Raw genomic sequence first — 19,500 nt, 5'->3', positions numbered from 1 at the left:
AATGACCGCCAATGTAAGGAACATACTTCCCACCACTGGCCACCAATGTAATGAGCATTCATCCCACTGACCACCAATGAAATGGGCATTCTTCCCAGTGACCACCAATGTAAGGAGCATACTTGCCACCAATGTAAGGAGCATTCTTCTCGATGGCCACCAATGCAAGAAGCATTCTTCCCACTGGCCACCGATGTAATGAAAATTCTTCCCAGTGACCACCAATGTAAGGAGCATACTTGCCACCAATGCAAGAAGCATTCTTCCCACTGGCCACCGGTGTAATGAGAATTCTTCCCAGTGACCACCAATGTAAGGAGCATTCTTTCCACTGACCATTAATGTAAGGGACATTCTTTCCACTGACCGCCCATGTAAGGAGCATTCTTTCAACTGGCTACCAATATAAGGGGCATTCTTCCCAGTGACCACCAATGTAAAGAGGATTCTTCCCACTGACCACCAATGTAAGGAACATTCTTCCCTTTGACCACCAATTAAAGAAGATTTTTGTCCCACTGATAACCATTGTAAGGAGCATTCTTCCCACTGATCACCAATGTAAGGAGCATTCTTCCCACTGATCACCAATGTAATGAGCAGTCTTCCCACTGACCACCAATGTAAGGAACATTCTTCTCACTGATCACCAATGTAAGGAGCAGTCTTCCCACTGGCTACCAATATAAGGGGTATTCTTTCCAGTGATCACCAATGTAATGAGCATTCTTTCCACTGACCACCAATGTGAGGAGCATTCTTCCCACTGGCTGCCAATATAAGGGGCATTCTTCCCACTGATCACCACTGTAATGAGCATTCTTGCCAGTGACCACCAATGTAGAGAGCATACTTGCCACCACTGGCCAGCAATGTAATGAGCATTCTTCCCAGTGACCACCAATGTAAGGAGCATTCTTCCCTCTTACCACCAATGTAAGGAGCATTCTTCCCAGTGACCACCAGTGTAAGGAGCATTCTTCCCAGTGACCACCAGTGTAAGGAGCATTCTTCCCAGTGACCACCACTGTAAGGAGCATTCTTCCCTCTGACCACCAATTAAAGAAGCATTCTTTGTACTGGCCGCTAATGTAAGAGGCATTCTTCCCACTGGCCACCCATATAAGGGTCACTTGTCCTGGTTTTAACAGGGGTTCCCTGACACCTGATCATTATTTCAAGGGTTCCTTGGGGGGGGGGTAAAAACTCTCAGAAAGGCTGAATTAGACTGGAATAAGAAACCTCAGCCTCTGAGCCCTACTCTCCAGCCCAGTTGAATCCTTCCTGAAATAAAAGCGGTTGTTGCGGCTGGGCCCTTGTCTGAGCCCAGTGATGAGGATCCGTCTTTTATTTACTCAGCATCCTGACTACAGAGTTCTACAACACAGCCACATGAAGAGCATTATGCCAGAACATTAAAGTCAGCCATTAAAAGTCATCAGGAAGAGGAGCCCTTAACGAAGGCATAAATTCCCTGCTAAATTAAACTGTCGCAGACTAAAGGGAAATGAAGTCTGAGAATAGACTGGTACAAACGAGCCAACAAATTAACTCTTTTACTCCTAAGTCTGCTGTAGATGGATGCTGAGTGTTTCGCCACTGAGCCCGAGTTTATCGGATAAAGGGCTCAGTAATGAAAAATAGACATTGTAATGAGTGTAAAGTGAGATATAGTGAGAATGGAGAATCTCCCCATTGCTGTTACACGTTGCTGCCGCCACCAGAGAAGTGAAGGAAACCTCATAGGCCAATGCAATGTATTGCACGGAATTAGAAGTTGTACATTATATGGCCTTCTCACTCTGTTTTCTGTTGTGTTACATGGATCCAGGGCTGGTGATAGACTACTTTGTGCCCTAGGCTAGATCAGCTACGTGCACCCCCAAACCCCCCTCCCAGTCAGCAATGTGTTATATCTGTGAAAAAAAAAAATAGGAGGTGAAAAAAACTCAGGATACCAGAGATAGTGTGCAGCGAAATGCAGCCCCTGAATGAGAACAAGGCTGTGCCAGGCTTACAGTTACTTGAAAAAGTATTCAAACCCCCTTGAAATTTTCCACATTTTGTCATGTTACAACCAAAAACGTAAATGTATTTTATTGGGATTTTATTTGATAGACCAACACAAAGTGGCACTTAATTGTGAAGTGGAAGGAAAATTATAAATGGTTTTCAAAAGTTTTTACAAATAAATATGTGAAAAGTGTGGGGTACATTTGTACGGCGCCCCCCGGAGTCAATACTTTGTAGAACCGCCTTTCTCTGCAATTACAGCTGCAAGTCTTTTTGGGGATGTCTCTACCAGCTTTGCACATCTAGAGAGGGACATTTTTGCCCATTCTTCTTTGCAAAATATCTCAAGCTCTGTCAGATTGGATGGAGAGCGTCTGTGAACAGCAATTTTCAAGTCTTGCCACAGATTATCAGTTGGATTTAGGTCTGGACTGTGACTGGGCCATTCTAATGAATATGCTTTGATCTAAACCATTCCATTGTAGCTCTGGCTGTATGTTTAGGGTCGTTGTCCTCCTAGAAGGTGAACCTCCGCCCCAGTCTCAAGTCTTTTGCAGACTCTAACAGGTTTTCTTCTAAGATTGCCCTGTATTTGGCTCCATCCATCTTCCCATCAACTCTGACCAGCTTTCCTGTCCCTGCTGAAGAAAATCATCCCCACAACATGATGCTGCCACCACCATGTTTCACGGTGGGGATGGTGTGTTCAGGGTGATGTGCAGTGTTAGTTTTCCGCCACACATAGCGTTTTGCTTTTAGGCCAAAAAGTTCAATTTTGGTCTCATCTGACCAGAGCACCTTCTTCCACATGTTTGCTGTGTCCTCCACATGGCTTCTCACAAACTACAAACAGGACTTCTTATGACTTTCTTTCAGCAATGTCTTTCTTCTTGTCACTCTTCCATAAAGGGCAGATTTGTGGAGAGCACGACTAATAGTTGTCCTGTGGACAGATCCTCCCACCTGAGCTGTGGATCTCTGCAGCTCCTCCAGAGTTACCATGGGACTCTTGGCTCTTCTCTGATGAATGCTCTCCTTGCCCGGCCGGTCAGTTTAGGTGGACGGCCATGTCTTGGTAGGTTTGTAGTTGTGCCATACTCTTTCCATTTTCAGATGATGGATTGAACAGAGCTCCGTGAGATGTTCAAAGCTGGGGAAAATTTTTAATAACCTAACCCTGCTTTATACTTCTCCACAACTTTATCCCTGACCTGTCTGATGTGTTCCTTGGCCTTCATGATGCTGTTTGTTCACTAAGGTTCTCTTACAAACCTCTGAGGGCTTCACAGAACAGCTGTATTTATACTGAGATTAAATTACACACAGGTGGACTTTATTTACTAATTAGGTGACTTTTGAAGGCAATTGGTTCCACTAGATTTTAGTTAGGGGTATCAGAGTAAAGGGGGCTGAATACAAATACACGCCACACTTTTCACATATTTATTTGTAAGGGATTTGGAAAACCATTTATCATTTTCTTTCCACTTCACAATTATGTGCCACTTTGTGTTGGTCAATCACATAAAATCCCAATAAAACACATTTACATTTTTGGTTGTAACATTAAAAAATGTGGAAAATTTCAAGGGTCATAAATTCTTTTTCAAGGCACTGTACCAGTCCAACTGCCCCATCCAAGAAACATAGGGTAGTACCACCAGCGCCTCCACAAGAGGCCAAATGACCTGCCAAGCCATCCTATAAACTCCCCACGGGAGAGAACGAACCTCCCACACCGGTCCCCCATCCACTTGCCCAGTCCAAGACCCACAGTTCATGATGGCCTATCACACATTCACAGCAAAACCGATGACCGCCACCACCATCTTGAAAAAGGGCAGGGTGGCGGCATACCGAGCTCTGGGCACCGGAGTAACAGGGAAGGTGGGACAACCAGTCCGCATGACCTCGAAAACCCAGGCATCAAAAAAAGAAAAAAACATACAACGAAGTCAAACAGTATGAACCAGCGGCCATGGTTGCGCCCTAGGCAGCAGTGTGCCCTATGCGGCTGCCTAGTTTGCCTAGTGGTATCACCGGCCCTGCATGGACCCATTTATTTTCAGTGGGCCCTCAATGATCGTCCTGACCATTTCAGCCAACATAACGCTTGTGTAGTCACATCTATGCATATGTCCAGGGCCGCTATTAGAAATCACAGGGCCCAGTACAGCCAACCTAACAGGACCCCTCCCCCCAAAAAAAATCTAAACAATATTTTAGCTAAATATACACTAAAACCATTGTTAGCGGGCACAAACACAACATAACTTACAAAATTCCTGCTAAATCTAAAATAACACACTGTATTGAGTTAATAAATAAAAAAAAGTCCCTCATGTATGTGGGGAAAAAAATTACCAAATAAAGAAAAAATAATATAGTATATATAATTGCGACACAAGTCATATTGTAATTGAATGTTAATAAAAATGACCTTTGCTTTTCAATCTGCGGCCGCTGTCATTTTCTGTAAAATGCAACATGGCGACCTGAAGGTGTTCTGTATAAAGAATGTGTATAGAGCGCCCCCCAGAAACGTCATTTCCCGCTTGTGTGATTGGCTCACTGATTTTCCCAGAAGTCTTCATCCCCCTGCAACAAAAATGTCATTTTTGGTGAGATACTCCCAAAGGAAAATCAAATCTAAAGGGATGCAGATCCTGACACTTTCCTCAATAGAGCCTTGCAGGTGCAGCAGCTGATTGATAATTATAAAACCACTCCCATACAGATTCACTTTCCACATGGACATGCACACAAACACACAGTGATTTCTTCAGAATAACAAAAGGTAGGAATCTGCCACAAAATTTGTTAACCATTTGCCGACCGCTGCACGCAGATATACGTCGGCACAATGGCAGAGGTGGACAAATGGGCGTACCTGTACGTCCCCTTTAATTGGCGGGGCTAGTGGGTGCACGCTCCGCATACAGTGTGACCGTGCCCGCGGGTCCCGCGGACTCGATGTTCGCCGGTGTCCCACAGTCGTGTCGTGAAGCCGCAGAGATGCCTATGTAAACAAGGCATTTCCCTGTTCTGCCTAGTGACATGAGAGGGATCTACTGCTCCCTGTCATGTCAGTGGTAGCCCACCCCCCCCCCCACAGTTAGAATTACTCCCTAGGACACACTTAACCCCTTGATCGCCACCTAGTGTTTAACCCCTTCCCTGCCAGTGTCATTTACACAGTAATCAGTGCATTTTTATACAGCACTGATCGCTGTATAAATGTCACTGGTCCCAAAATAGTGTTAAAAGTGTCCGATGTGTCCGCCATAATGTCGCAGTCACAATACAAATCACAGATCACCGCCATTACTAATAAAAAAATAATAATAATAAAAATGCCATAAATCTATCCCCTATTTTGTAAACGCTAGAACTTTTGCGCAAACCAATCAATATATGCTTATTTTACCAAAAATATGTAGAAGGATACGTATCGGCCTAAACTGAGGAAAAAATTTGTTTTTTTATATATTTTTTGGGGATATTTATTATAGCAAAAAGTGAAAAAAAATTGCTTTTTTTTTTCAAAATTGTCGCTTCTTTTGTTTATAGCGCAAAAAATAAAAACCGCAGAGGTGATCAAATAGGGGGGAAAAAAAGGACGTCAGTTTTGTTTGGGTGCAACGTCGCACGACCGCGCAATTGTCAGTTAAAGCGACGCAGTGCCGAATCGCAAAAAGTGCTCTGGTCAGGAAGGGGGTAAAATCTTCCGGGGCTGAAGCGGTTAAAATCCCTGCAATGTACACAGATCACCCTGAGGTCTTTTTTTCTCAACAAAAGTGGAGTTACTCTTTCAGTTATGAATGGACACGAGGGATTGGCACCGATTACTCATTCAGAAAAGGAAAGGGCCAGTAAATTACATATTTACTGACCTCTTCCCCTGCTCTCCATCTGGAAATGATCAGGATGGGGAAACCTGCAGCACTGCAGGGGACCAGGAGAGCACACAGGGGGGGACCAGGAGAGCACACAGGGGGGGACCAGGAGAGCACACAGGGGGGGACCAGGAGAGCACACGGGGGGGGGAACCAGGAGAGCACACAGGGGGGGGGACCAGGAGAGCACACAGGGGGGGACCAGGAGAGCACACAGGGGGGGACCAGGAGAGCACACAGGGGGGGGCCAGGAGGGCACACGGGGGGGGGGACCAGGAGAGCACACAGGGGGGGGACCAGGAGAGCACACAGGGGGGGACCAGGAGAGCACACAGGGGGGGACCAGGAGAGCACACGGGGGGGGGACCAGGAGAGCACACAGGGGGGGACCAGGAGAGCACACAGGGGGGGACCAGGAGAGCACACAGGGGGGGACCAGGAGAGCACACAGGGGGGGGACCAGGAGAGCACACAGGGGGGGGACCAGGAGAGCACACAGGGGGGGACCAGGAGAGCACACAGGGGGGGGACCAGGAGAGCATACAGGGGGGGGGACCAGGAGAGCACACAGGGGGGGACCAGGAGAGCACACAGGGGGGGGGACCAGGAGAGCATACAGGGGGGGGGACCAGGAGAGCACACAGGGGGGGACCAGGAGAGCACACGGGGGGGGCCAGGAGAGCATACAGGGGGGGGACCAGGAGAGCACACAGGGGGGGGACCAGGAGAGCACACAGGGGATGGGGACCAGGAGAGCACACAGGGGGGGACCAGGAGAGCACACGGGAGGGGGGGACCAGGAGAGCACACAGGGGGGGGACCAGGAGAGCACACAGGGGGGGGGGGGGACCAGGAGAGCACACAGGGGGGGACCAGGAGAGCACACAGGGGGAGGGACCAGGAGAGCACACAGGTTGGGGGACCAGGAGAGCACAGGGAGGGGGGGACCAGGAGAGCACACGGGGGGGGACCAGGAGAGCACACAGGGGGGGGACCAGGAGAGCATACAGGGGGGGGACCAGGAGAGCACACAGGGGGGGACCAGGAGAGCACACAGGGGGGGGGACCAGGAGAGCATACAGGGGGGGAGACCAGGAGAGCACACAGGGGGGACCAGGAGAGCATACGGGGGGGGGCCAGGAGAGCATACAGGGGGGGGACCAGGAGAGCACACAGGGGGGGGACCAGGAGAGCACACAGGGGATGGGGACCAGGAGAGCACACAGGGGGGGACCAGGAGAGCACACGGGAGGGGGGGACCAGGAGAGCACACAGGGGGGGACCAGGAGAGCACACAGGGGGGGGGACCAGGAGAGCACACAGGGGGGGACCAGGAGAGCACACAGGGGGAGGGACCAGGAGAGCACACAGGGGGGGACCAGGAGAGCACAGGGAGGGGGGGACCAGGAGAGCACACAGGGGGGGGACCAGGAGAGCACACAGGGGGGGGACCAGGAGAGCACACAGGGGGGGGACCAGGAGAGCACACAGGGGGGGACCAGGATACACACGGGGGGGACCAGGAGAGCACACAGGGGGGGACCAGGAGAGCACACAGGGGGGGTGGACCAGGAGAGCACACAGGGGGGGACCAGGAGAGCACACAGGGGGGGACCAGGAGAGCACACGGGGGGGGGCCAGGAGAGCACACAGGGGGAGACCAGGAGAGCACACAGGGGGGGACCAGGAGAGCACACAGGGGGGGACCAGGAGAGCACACAGGGGGGGACCAGGAGAGCATACAGGGGGGGGGGGGGACCAGCAGCAGAAGGAAGGGGAACCTGGACAGAAGGAGTGGCAAGGGCAGCATTTACTGTAGCCAATCCCCTGTAGCTCCCCCCTGCAGCAGCTGAAAGTTGGCAGGAGGGAGAATAGGAGAAGCTGGCTTCCAGCTACTGCAGAGGTTAAATACAGGGGATTGGTTCCAGTGAATACTGCCCTTGCTGCCCCTCCTGTCCAGGTTCCTCTTTCTTTTGCTTGTCAGCTGGCCTGGGCCCTATGAGTTCAACGGGGGGGGGGGGGCTGGGGACCAGTAGTACCTCCTTATTGGCAGCCCTGCATATGTGAATTAAGCCTTACTCAGGTCACTTTCACACTGAGGCGCTTTACAGGCATTTTTGCGCTATTAATAAAATCGCCTGTAAACTGCCTCTTCTGCAGCCCCGGTGTGATAGCCCGCGTGCTTTCACGCTGGGGCGGTGCGCTTACAGGACAGGAAAAAAAGTCCTGCAAGCAGCATCTTTGGGGCAGTGCGGGAGTGGCACACATATACACTGCTCCTCCACCGCCCCTGCCCATTGAAACGAATAGGCGCCGCTTTCAAAGCGCCTTGAAAGCAGCGTTAAGCGGGCACTTTTAACCCATCCTGGGGGGTTAAAGCGCCCCACTAATGGCGCCAAAGCGCCGCTATAAAAGCGGTAAAGTGCCGCTAAAACTAGGGGCGCGTTATAGCTAGCGGACCCGCCGCTTCAGTGTGAAAGTGGCCTTACTGACTTCTCAGTTTGGGTGACTCCCACTTTGTAAAGAGTTGTCAGTTTCAATCCATGTGCCTCAATGAATGACTTTGCGGGTTACAGATCATTGTCTTGCGCCTTTCCTCTACCTTTCTTTGTAATCTGTATGTAAATATTCCTCAGCATGATGCCCTGAGATGGGGATACATTAATAAAAATTCTATGAGTGGAAACTAGCAGTGAGTAACCATGATTGCCACCAGTTCTGTGATTGCGCTATCACTGACAACTAGCCAGGCAGGCTAGAGATGAAGGACCAATCAGCATGGCTCCTAATCATTTGATCACTGTCACCAGCCAATCATAGCAATCACATGAATTTGCTGACAAAATAAACCCGCCTACTGAGCTGCCATTGTGACTTACAGAGAGGGAAGCACATCAACAGTTGGGGGGGGGTCACCTACTTTCACCTAGCAGCAAAAGGGTCGCTGGTTCGAATCCCAACCACGACACTACCTGTTTGGAGTCTGCATGTTCTCCCTGTGCCTGTGTGGGTTTCCTCCGGGTACTCTGGTTTCCTCCCACACTCCAAAGGACTGGCTGGTAGGTAATTGGATTCTCTCTAAATTGGCCCCTAGTATATGTATGAATGTGATTTAGGGACCTTAGATTGTAAGCTCCTTGAGGGCAGGGACTGATGTGAATGAACAATGTATATATAAAGCACTGCATAAATTGATGGCGCTATACAAGTACCTGAAATAAATAAACATTCATTTTACCTAGAGGTCAGCTTTATTATAAGCTTTATGGCAATAGCCTCATCTCACCTTCCCCTTTAGATAGGGTGCCGGCTTAGTATACAAGGTAATTATGAGCAGAAAGAAAGGTCCGGATGGCGGCACTCCAAAATATGTTCCTTTATTGAAAAATAGTCCATACAGCAATGGGGATAAAAGCACCAAAACTGACGCGTTTCACACCACTCTACAGGTGCTTAGTCATAGCCTAGGCTATGAATAAAGTGATACTAAAGGATAATTTTTTTAAAATAACAAACATGTCATACTTACCTCCACTGTGCAGCTCGTTGTGGACAGAGTGGCCCCGAACATCCATTTCTGGGGTCCCTCGGCAGCTCTTGCAGCTCCTCCCCGCATTAGATAACCCCCTTGGAGAATCGCTCCCCCGAGGGGGTTACCTTGCGGGCGCGCTCCCGAGTCCAGCATTCGCCATCCATAGAGGCCGAATGCAGGACTCGGCCCCGCCGCCCCGCCCACGTCATTGGATTTGATTGACAGCAGCGGGAGCCAATGGCTGCGCTGCTATCAATCTATCCAATCAAGAGCCAGGAACCCGTGGAGAGAGGGACGGCAGGGACGCGGCGACTGAATTTCGGGGCTTAGGTAAGTAGAACGGGGGGGGCTAGGGGGCCAGTGACTGCAAGGTGTTTTTTCACCTTAATGCATAAGATGCATTAAGGTGAAAAAACACGAGTCTTTACAACCCCTTTAAGCACCTGTAGGGTGGTGTGAAACGCATCAGCATGTCATCAGTGGTTCTTTTTTTTCTTTTTTTATGACATGCTGGTGTTCTATCTTTCACTTGGATATTATAACTTGCACTAGTAAATACAGCTGGATAAAACAAAAACTGTGTCTGTCTTCATTTCAGGCTGCAACGCAACAAAATGTGATTATTTTAAAGAGGGGTGATTCTTTTCTATACCCACTGTAGAATATATGACCAGCATTACATGATATCAAAGGTAGCATCATCATACCTGATTTCTCTTTCGGACCCCAGTCACAATTGAGCAGGAGTGTACCCGAGTAATTCAGAAGAATTTTTGGGCACTTTTGTATCTGAACATTTTGACATTTATAACCAGTGGCTCTCAACCATTGGCCCACTTCCAGGCCTGGTCTCCTAGGCCTCCAGCCAGCTGCAGATCCCCTAACCTTCCACAGTGCCTTCCAACCTCCCATAGTGGTTCGCCATGCCCCTCAACTTTCCACAGAACCCCCTGGCCAGCTGATAGCCCTCAGCTCCTACAGTGCCTCCCAACCTCCTATAGTGGTTCACCATGCCCCTCAACTTTCCACAGAACCCCCTGGCCAGCTGATAGCCCTCAGCTCCTACAGTGCCTCCCAACCTCCTATAGTGGTTCACCATGCCCCTCAACTTTCCACAGAACCCCCTGGCCAGCTGATAGCCCTCAGTTCCTACAGTGCCTCCCTCCTATAGTGGTTCACCATGCCCCTCAACTTTCCACAGAACCCCCTGGCCAGCTGATAGCCCTCAGCTCCCACAGTGCCTCCCAACCTCCTATAGTGGTTCACCATGCCCCTCAACCTCCCACAGTACCCCAAGACCACCTTACAGCCCTCAGCCCCAAAAATGCCACTCAACCTCCCATAGTGCCCCCAGCCCCCCCCCCCCAGTGCCTGCCCCCTAGCATACTACAGAGCCTGCAGCCCCCCCCCCATAATGCCCCCAACCTCAAACAGTGCCCTCCCCCCCAGTACCCGCAGTCCACTCCAGCCTAACACCGTGCCCCTGGAAACCCCCAGCCTCTTAGAGAGACTAAAAAGCTCCTTCCAGAGCCCCCAAACTCCCCATGGTGACACCCAGCCCCACCCAGGGTTTTCCAGCATTTCAATACATATTTAATATCCCCATACTTTTATTGTGGGGGTTTAACTTGATTTTGTTTTACTGTTTGCGTATGGAGGGTTTTGGAAGGATTTACTGGGTCCAAGTCTCAATAGACTTTTACATAAAAGTGCATAGACATGCATTTTTCAAGCATTTTTAAGTCACTCCTATAGGGCCAAATACACTTGCTTTTGCCCCATGTACTTTTTCGAGCCTCATCTGACAGACACATGACAAGTAGTTACCCTGTTTCCCCGAAAATAAGACCTAGCGTGATTGTCGGTGATGGCTGCAATATAAGCCCTACCCCACAAATAAGCCCTACCCTGTTTCCCCGAAAATAAGCCCTACCCTGAAAATAAGACCTACAAGTACTTTACCTAGGGCTTATTTGCGGGGGTAGGGCTTATATTGCAGCCCTCACCAACAATCACGCTAGGTCTTATTTTCGGGGAAACAGGGTATAAACAAGGTCAAGGATAAATCCAAGGAAAAAAAAACAAGCTTAACTTACCGACCAGCCCGCAGACAAGTAGTACTGCACTCATTGAGAATAATAAGATCCTTCATCTTAGACGCCATCATACTTTGGGAATCATGTGACAAAACGCTCAGGTGTAAAGGGGGGGGGGGGGCAATTAAATGAATTCATAAATATATGATGGATATGATGATTAAAAAAAAAAAGGAGATAAGAAGACAGTAATCCCAGAGTTGGGCTTACATCGATGTAGCCCTACGTCTTTCTGAACTTTTTGTTTTATGGCAAAAGTTTCCGGTAAAAATTTCACACAGTGGAGCCGCTGGGCCGTGGAAGGACGGGTTTATGTGAAGGTCAGAGTAATGAAATCTTAAATGTCACCGAACCTTTAATATTCATTATCCCAGTGGTGACCCAGTGGCTCTGTGCGGTTCAGCATTTCCTGTCTTGTCAAACTTCTTTTATGGAGGTAACTTTCTTTATATCTGCTCTGCCTGGAGACAGCGAAGGACGGAAAGTGCTGTCTGTATTATCCAAAATATGAAAAAAAAAAATGAACCTCTTGCCTTTCTCTGTGCAATCAACAAATAATGGTAGGATCTTTAGGATCTCCAGCGAACTATCGATTCCAGAGAACAAAATTCGAAGTGTACTGTGAGGAAAAGGAACCCCTTTTCCGTACTATTTCCAAGATGTACGCCTTGATAAAGGTACGGGGAATGTCAGGAGCTACTCCAAAAAATGCCCCATGACCAGAGGCGTTGCTAGGGGGTGGCTTTTGGGGCTATAGCCCCGAATCTGGGGCCCATAGCCCCGAGTCTCTGCAGAGGTCACCAAGGGGAGGGGAGGTTCTCTGGGGACCCTGATATAAGTGGGGGCTCTCTGGGGACCCTGATTTTAAGGGGGAGGCTCTCTGGGGACTCTGATTTAAGGGGGAGGCTCTCTGTGGACCCTAATGTAAGGGGGCTCTCTGGGAACCCTGATGTAAGAGGGAGGCTCTCTGGGGACTCTGATATAAGGAGGAGGCTCTCTGGGGACCCTGATGTAAGAGGGAGGCTCTCTGGGGACTCTGATATAAGGAGGAGGCTCTCTGGGGACCCTGATATAAGGGGGGGCTCTCCGGGGACCCTGAAGTAAGGGGGGCTCTCTGGGGATATACACACACACACACGTATATTACTGTATATACATGTGTATGCCTGCCCAAGCAGATGACTTTCTTTACTACGCTGCTATGGGCTCTATCCCCAGATCTTTTGTAGACCTAGCAATGCCCCTGCCCATGACAAAAAGGAAATGGACTGTCTCGGTACCCAGGGAGTGGACAATTGAATATAAAAAATGAATTTTATTGTAGAAAACAACTTGATACACATTAATACAAGCAATATATAAAAAAATGATTGCATACAGTAGCAAAGTAATACAGACTTAAACAGTGGGGACCCCAGAAGATAGTGGAACCTCCGGAGATGTAGGTCCAAAATGTGATTCTCTACATGTTTGGCGAATTAATTTGCTTCTTCAGGAGGGAATGACCTTATACATCTATGGAGAAATACATAAAATATGATCCTCTACATGTTTCGCAAATTAATTTGCTTCTTCAGGAGGGAATGACCTTATACATCTATGAAGTAATACATAAAATGTGATCCTCTACATGTTTCGCGAATTAATTTGCTTCTTCAGGAGGGAACGACCTTATACATCTATGAAGTAATACATAAAATGTGATCCTCTACATGTTTCGCGAATTAATTTGCTTGTTCAGGAGGGAATGACCTTGTACATCTATGGAGAAATACATAAAATGTGATCCTCTACATGTTTCGCAAATTAATTTGCTTCTTCAGGAGAACTGACCTTATACATCTATGGAGAAATTCATAAAATGTGATCCTCTACATGTTTCGCCAATTAATTTGCTTCTTCAGGAGGGAATGACCTTATACATCTATGGAGAAATACATAAAATGTGATCCTCTACATGTTTCGCAAATTAATTTGCTTCTTCAGGAGGAAATGACCTTATACATCTCTGGAGAAATACATAAAATGTGATCCTCTACATGTTTCGCGAATTAATTTGCTTCTTCAGGAGGAAATGACCTTATACATCTATGGAGAAATACATAAAATGTGATCCTCTACATGTTTCGCAAATTAATTTGCTTCTTCAGGAGGGAATGACCTTATACATCTATGGAGAAATACATAAAATGTGATCCTCTACATGTTTCGCAAAAATATTTGCTTCTTCAGGAGGGAAGGACCTTATACATCTATGGAGAAATACATAAAATGTGATCCTCTACATGTTTCGCAAATTAATTTGCTTCTTCAGGAGGGAATGACCTTATACATCTATGGAGAAATACATAGATGTATATAAGGTTATTCCGTCCTGAAGAAGCTAATTAATTTGGGAAACATGTAGAGGATCACATTTTGGACCTACATCTCCGGAGGCTCCACTATCTTCCGGTGTCCCCACTGTTTAAGTCCGTATTACTTTGCTATTGTATGCAATCCTTTTTTTATATATTGCTTGTATTAATGTGTATCAAGTTGTTTTCTACAATAAAATATATTTTTTATATTCAATTGTCCACTCCCTGGGTACCGAGACAGTCCATTTTCTTTTTGTCATGGGGCATTTTTTGGAGTAGCTCCTGAACATTCTTGATACTTTATCACTGTAAGCACAAGGATGTTGGTACCTGCCCCTATTTCTATTTATCTATCTAGATTGAGGCACTGTCCTTAAAGATGTACGCCTTGTTGATAGCTCCCCCAGACGACTTTTTTGCTGCCGGGCCTTAGGAAATGGGAAAGAGATCTCAACAGCGGCACAGCGGCAGAATATTATTAATTTTTCATTGAAATCTCTATTTGTACGCGAACCCAAGAATCTAACTATAAATTGCTAACGTGTTGGTACTATACTCCGTCAATCCTTCGCAAATTCTTTCCAGAGGCCTCGGACCGTTGCTGGGCGATGCCGAAAGGGACAGAGGACTTTACTCCATATCTTTTGGTCCTGTCCCAAAAACTAGACAGTATTGGTTGGAGGTACAAAAGATTCCCCAAAAATTCACAGATTTCCTAATACCAGAGGAACCGACTTTTTTCTTGTTCCACTGTTCACAAATTCCACTCCAGAAATATAAAAAAAAAATCGGTGCTTTGCCACATGGTTAATGTCGCCAAAGCCTGTACTACCCTGTGCTGGAAGGATTCTAGATCCCCCTCCATTGCTATGTGGCTCAACAAGGTCAGAAGTATCGGCACCATGGAGGACTTGGTGCTTACGGCACAAGATAAAAGGGAACAATGTATTAAAATGTGGTCTTCTTGGGATTTGTTTGTACATTCAGAAGAGGGGAGGGGGTTACTAGATAGTTGCTCCGGGGAGTGAGGTCCTCCCGCCTTTCTTTTTGTTTTTTTAACGCATTTATGCAATCCATCTCCTCTGGAAATTGTGTTTTTTTTTTGGGGGGGGGGGGTTTGTTTTGTTTTTTGGGTTTTTTGGGGGTTTTTCCCCCTTTTTTAAATTAAAATTATCATTAGTCACATGTTAAAATATGAAAATAAGAACGAGTTGTTGGGATGTTGTGTCCTGTTGTACCCAGTTATGGAATTTTTTAGTGATTTTGAATTGTATTAAAGATTTTGTACTATTATTCTTGGAATATTGAAGTGGTAATGGACTCTTGGCTCTCTTGTAGAAATAAAGAATTTGAAAAAAAAAACAAAAAAACAAACAAACAAACAAATAATGGTAGAATAGGTTGATTCTGGCTTGGTATCTGGAGTGGGCCACCCATCACCGGTCTAGCACCCAACATGTGGAACTGACGTTGTGTTTCCTTCAGCCCTCATTTGTCCTTTGCCTGGACTTCCAACCAATTGCCAGCTTTGTGAGCACATTTCATTTTTTTTTGGATGTCGGAAAATTGTTATAATTTGTGTTAATCTAAGTACCAATCCATTCAATAGACATTGGGGTTAACTCACTAAGTAGCAGTATACACTACAAAAACGAAAGTATTGGGACGCCTGCCTTTACACACACAAACTTTAATGGCATTCCAGTCTTAGTCCTTGGGGGTTCAATATTGAGTTGGCCCACCCTTTCAGCTATAACAGATTCAACTCTTCTGGGAAGGCCGTCCACAAGGTTTAGGAGTGTGTCTATGGGAATGTTTGACCATTCTTCCAGAAGAGCATTTGTGAGGTCAGACACCGATGTAGACAAGAAGGCCTGGCTCACAGTCTCCACTCTAATTCATCCCAAAGGTGTTCTATCAGGTTGAGGTCAGGACTCTGTGCAGGTCAGTCAAGTTCCTCCACCCCAAACTCGCTCTTCCATGTCTTTATGGACCTTCCTTTGTGCACTGGTCCAAATCATTTGGTGGAGGGGGATTATGGTGTGGGGGTTGTTTTTCAGGGGTTGGGTATGGCCCCTTAATTCCAGTGAAGTGAACTCTTAAGGCATCAGCATGCCAAGATTTTTTTTGACAATTTCATGCTCCCAACTTTGTGGGAACAGTTTGGGGAGGGCCCCTTCCTGTTCCAACATGACTGCGCACCAGTGCACAAAGCAAGGTCCATAAAGACATGGATGAGCGAGTTTGGGGTAGAGGAACTTGACTGGCCTGCACAGAGTCCTGACCTCAAGCCGATAGAACACCTTTGGGATGAATTCGAGCAGAGACTGCGAGCCAGGCCTTCTTGTCCAACATCAGCGCCTGACATTCAAACATTCCCATAGACACACTCCTAAACCTTGTGGACGGCCTTCCCAGAAGAGTTGAAGCTGTTAAAGCTGCAAAGGGTGGGCCAACTCAATATTGAACCCTACGGACTAAGACTGGGATGCCATTAAAGTTTATGTGTGTGTAAAGGCAGGCATCCCAATACTTTTGGTAATATAGTAATAGTGTATGTAAGCATGTCGTGCATTATTTTTGTTATATTTTTGTTCAAATTTGAGTGCAATCATTTTACACTGTGCAGTATTTTTCATGAAAAAAATAGAGATTAAAGCAGACCTTCGCCCTGTTCTCCTGCCTTGCCTCCTCCCATCTCCCTCTCTTACAATTGGGAATTCCTTTTTTAGGATGCAGTATCTCAGCGGGGGGGATTCCCCCATCCACATCGGTAGAACATAAAAAAAAAAGACTCGTCTATGAGCTGTCATACAGAGTTGGCCTCCTATTGTTTACATTATCAGGGGGGCTAATACTCATACAGAGGTGAATGCCTATTGTTTACATTGTTATGTTGACTGATGATCGTATAGAATTCACCGCCTACTGTTTGTATTATCATGGGGACTGACGATCATACAGTTACTTTAGTCATTGCCATGTGCCTGTATTGTAGCAATGCTTGAAGTCCTTCTGTTTCTGGAAATGTTGGTGATCTAACTCTATAGTAAAAAATGGAAAAGTGATAGCGGACGCATGGCTTTAGTTCAACAATGGTGAGATGCTTTCCTTTGCCTGTGATGCCATCTATGGGGCATCCAAAAAAATTAGCTTTTTCATGTTCCAACACTGCGAAAGTTAGGGGTCCATGTGGGAAGTAGCACTCATCTACTGTATCTACTACTGTCCTACTTCTCTGGTGTGTAACACTGTAGCTTATTAATAAAAGAAAAAAAGAAAGAAGAGGAATTCAACAGTTTAATTAACTGTTTGTATCCCTTGATTTAGCGCGCTGAAATTCTGCCATTTTTTTTAAAGCTAAACTCCAGGCAGCTACACAAATACACCAATGACCAGGGGTGTTGCTAGGTCTACAAAAGATCTGGGACAGGAGATGATCAGAGGCTGTGGAAATGGTGCAGGGTAGATTGTCAGAGGCTGCGAACATGGTGCGGGGGGAGATGGTCAGAGGTTGCGGACATGGTGCGGGGGAGATGGTCAGAGGTTGCGGACATGGTGCGGGGGGAGATGGTCAGAGGTTGCAGACATGGTGCAGGGGGAGATGGTCAGAGGCTGCGGACATGGTGCTGGGGGAGATGGTGAGAGGTTGCGGACATGGTGCGGGGGGTGATGGTCAGAGGCTGCGGACATGGTGCAGGGGGTGATGGTCAGAGGCTGCGGACATGGTGCAGGGGGAGATGGTCAGAGGCTGCGGACATGGTGCAGGGGGAGATGATTAGAGGTTGTGGACATGGTGCGGGGGGAGATGGTCAGAGGTTGCGGACATGGTGCGGGGGGAGATGGTGAGAGGCTGCGGACATGGTGCAGGGGTAGATGGTCAGAGGCTGCGGACATGGTGCAGGGGGAGATGGTCAGAGGCTTCGGACATGGTGCAGGGGGAGATGGTCAGAGGCTGCGGACATGGTGCGGGGGGAGATGGTGAGGGGCTACGGACATGGTGCAGGGGGAGATGGTGAGAGGTTGCGGACATGGTGCAGGGGGAGATGGTGAGAGGCTGCGGACATGGTGCAGGGGGAGATGGTGAGAGGTTGCGGACATGGTGCGGGGGTAGATGGTCAGAGGTTGCGGACATGGTGTGGGGGGGAGATGGTGAGAGGCTGCGGACATGGTGCGGGGGGAGATGGTCAGAGGTTGCGGACATGGTGCAGGGGGAGATGGTCAGAGGTTGCGGACATGGTGCTGGGGGAGATGGTCAGAGGTTGTGGACATGGTGCGGGGGGAGATGGTCAGAGGTTGTGGACATGGTGCCGGGGGAGATGGTCAGAGGCTGCGGACATGGTGCGGGGGGAGATGGTGAGAGGCTGCGGACATGGTGCGGGGGGAGATGGTGAGGGGCTACGGACATGGTGAAGGGAAGATGATTAGAGGTTGCGGACATGGTGCGGGGGAGATGGTCAGAGGTTGCGGACATGGTGCGGGGGGAGATGGTGAGAGGCTGCGGACATGGTGCAGGGGTAGATGGTCAGAGGCTGCGGACATGGTGCAGGGAGAGATGGTCAGAGGCTGCGGACATGGTGCAGGGAGAGATGGTCAGAGGTTGTGGACATGGTGAAGGGAAGATGATTAGAGGCTGCGGACATGGTGCGGGAGGAGATGGTGAGAGGCTGCGGACATGATGCAGGGAGAGATGGTCAGAGGCTGCGGACATAGTGCAGGGAGAGATGGTCAGAGGTTGTGGACATGGTGCAGGGGTAGATGGTGAGAGGCTGCGGACATGGTGCGGGGGGAGATGGTGAGGGGCTGCGGACATGGTGCAGGGAGAGATGGTCAGAGGTTGCGGACATGGTGCGGGGGTAGATGGTCAGAGGCTGCGGACATGATGAAGGGGAGATGGTCAGAGGCTGCAGACATGTGCGTGTAAAGCCAGATGTTCCAATACTTTTGACAATTTTTTTTTTTTCCTTTGATTCTTTGTGTGGATTGCCCAGATTAACTCTTGTAATTTTTCTCTCTTTTTCAGCACCCATACCCAACAGAGGATGAGAAGCGGCAGATCGCTGCACAGACAAACCTCACCTTATTGCAAGTCAACAACTGGTGAGTGCCCCGGGGTGATGACTGCACCTCCATCATTGAAGGCTTCCTGGACCATACATTACCTGAGGGGTCTATATAAAAAATCTACCAATGAATGCTCCGCAACTTCCCAGAAAGCAGTGGTCACATGACTTGGGCCAAGGTTGTGGGTCTCTTCTTTATTAGAGATGTATGTCCTCTTCTTAGATAAAGAGGTCCCATTTTTATTTCATTTACCCACACTGCAAAGGGAACATGGAAATGGGACAAAGACAACTAGAGGATATTCTTATTTTCCAAAAGTAATCCATACACATCCACTGCTTAAAATCATGTTACAACCAAAAAAGTGATTTTATTGGGATTTTATGTGATAGACCAACACAAAGTGTCATATAATTGTGAAGTGGAAGAAAAATGATAAATGGTTTTCAAAATGTTTTACAAATAAATGTGAAAAGTGTGGGGTACATTTGTATAGCGCCCCACGGAGTCAATACTTTGTAGAACCGCCTTTTACTGCA

At 47.9% G+C, this 19,500-nt stretch overlaps 1 protein-coding gene across 4 annotated transcripts in view; it reads left to right on the top strand.

Moving 5' to 3' along the window:
• Positions 1-19,500, top strand: part of PKNOX2 (PBX/knotted 1 homeobox 2) — a 763,496-nt gene that overhangs the window by 731,573 nt on the left and 12,423 nt on the right. For all 4 annotated transcript variants that reach the window (XM_073603571.1, XM_073603573.1, XM_073603570.1 and 1 more), the window contains one exon: positions 18,921-18,997. In XM_073603571.1, the coding sequence (XP_073459672.1) occupies positions 18,921-18,997 (77 nt within the window). The remainder of the gene's footprint in view (positions 1-18,920; positions 18,998-19,500) is intronic.

Source organism: Aquarana catesbeiana, linkage group LG10 (genome assembly GCF_042186555.1).
Source record: "Aquarana catesbeiana isolate 2022-GZ linkage group LG10, ASM4218655v1, whole genome shotgun sequence".
Lineage (NCBI taxonomy): Eukaryota > Metazoa > Chordata > Amphibia > Anura > Ranidae > Aquarana > Aquarana catesbeiana.
The sequence above is the reverse complement of the archived record's forward strand: the minus strand, read 5'-3'. Positions and strand labels throughout refer to the sequence as shown.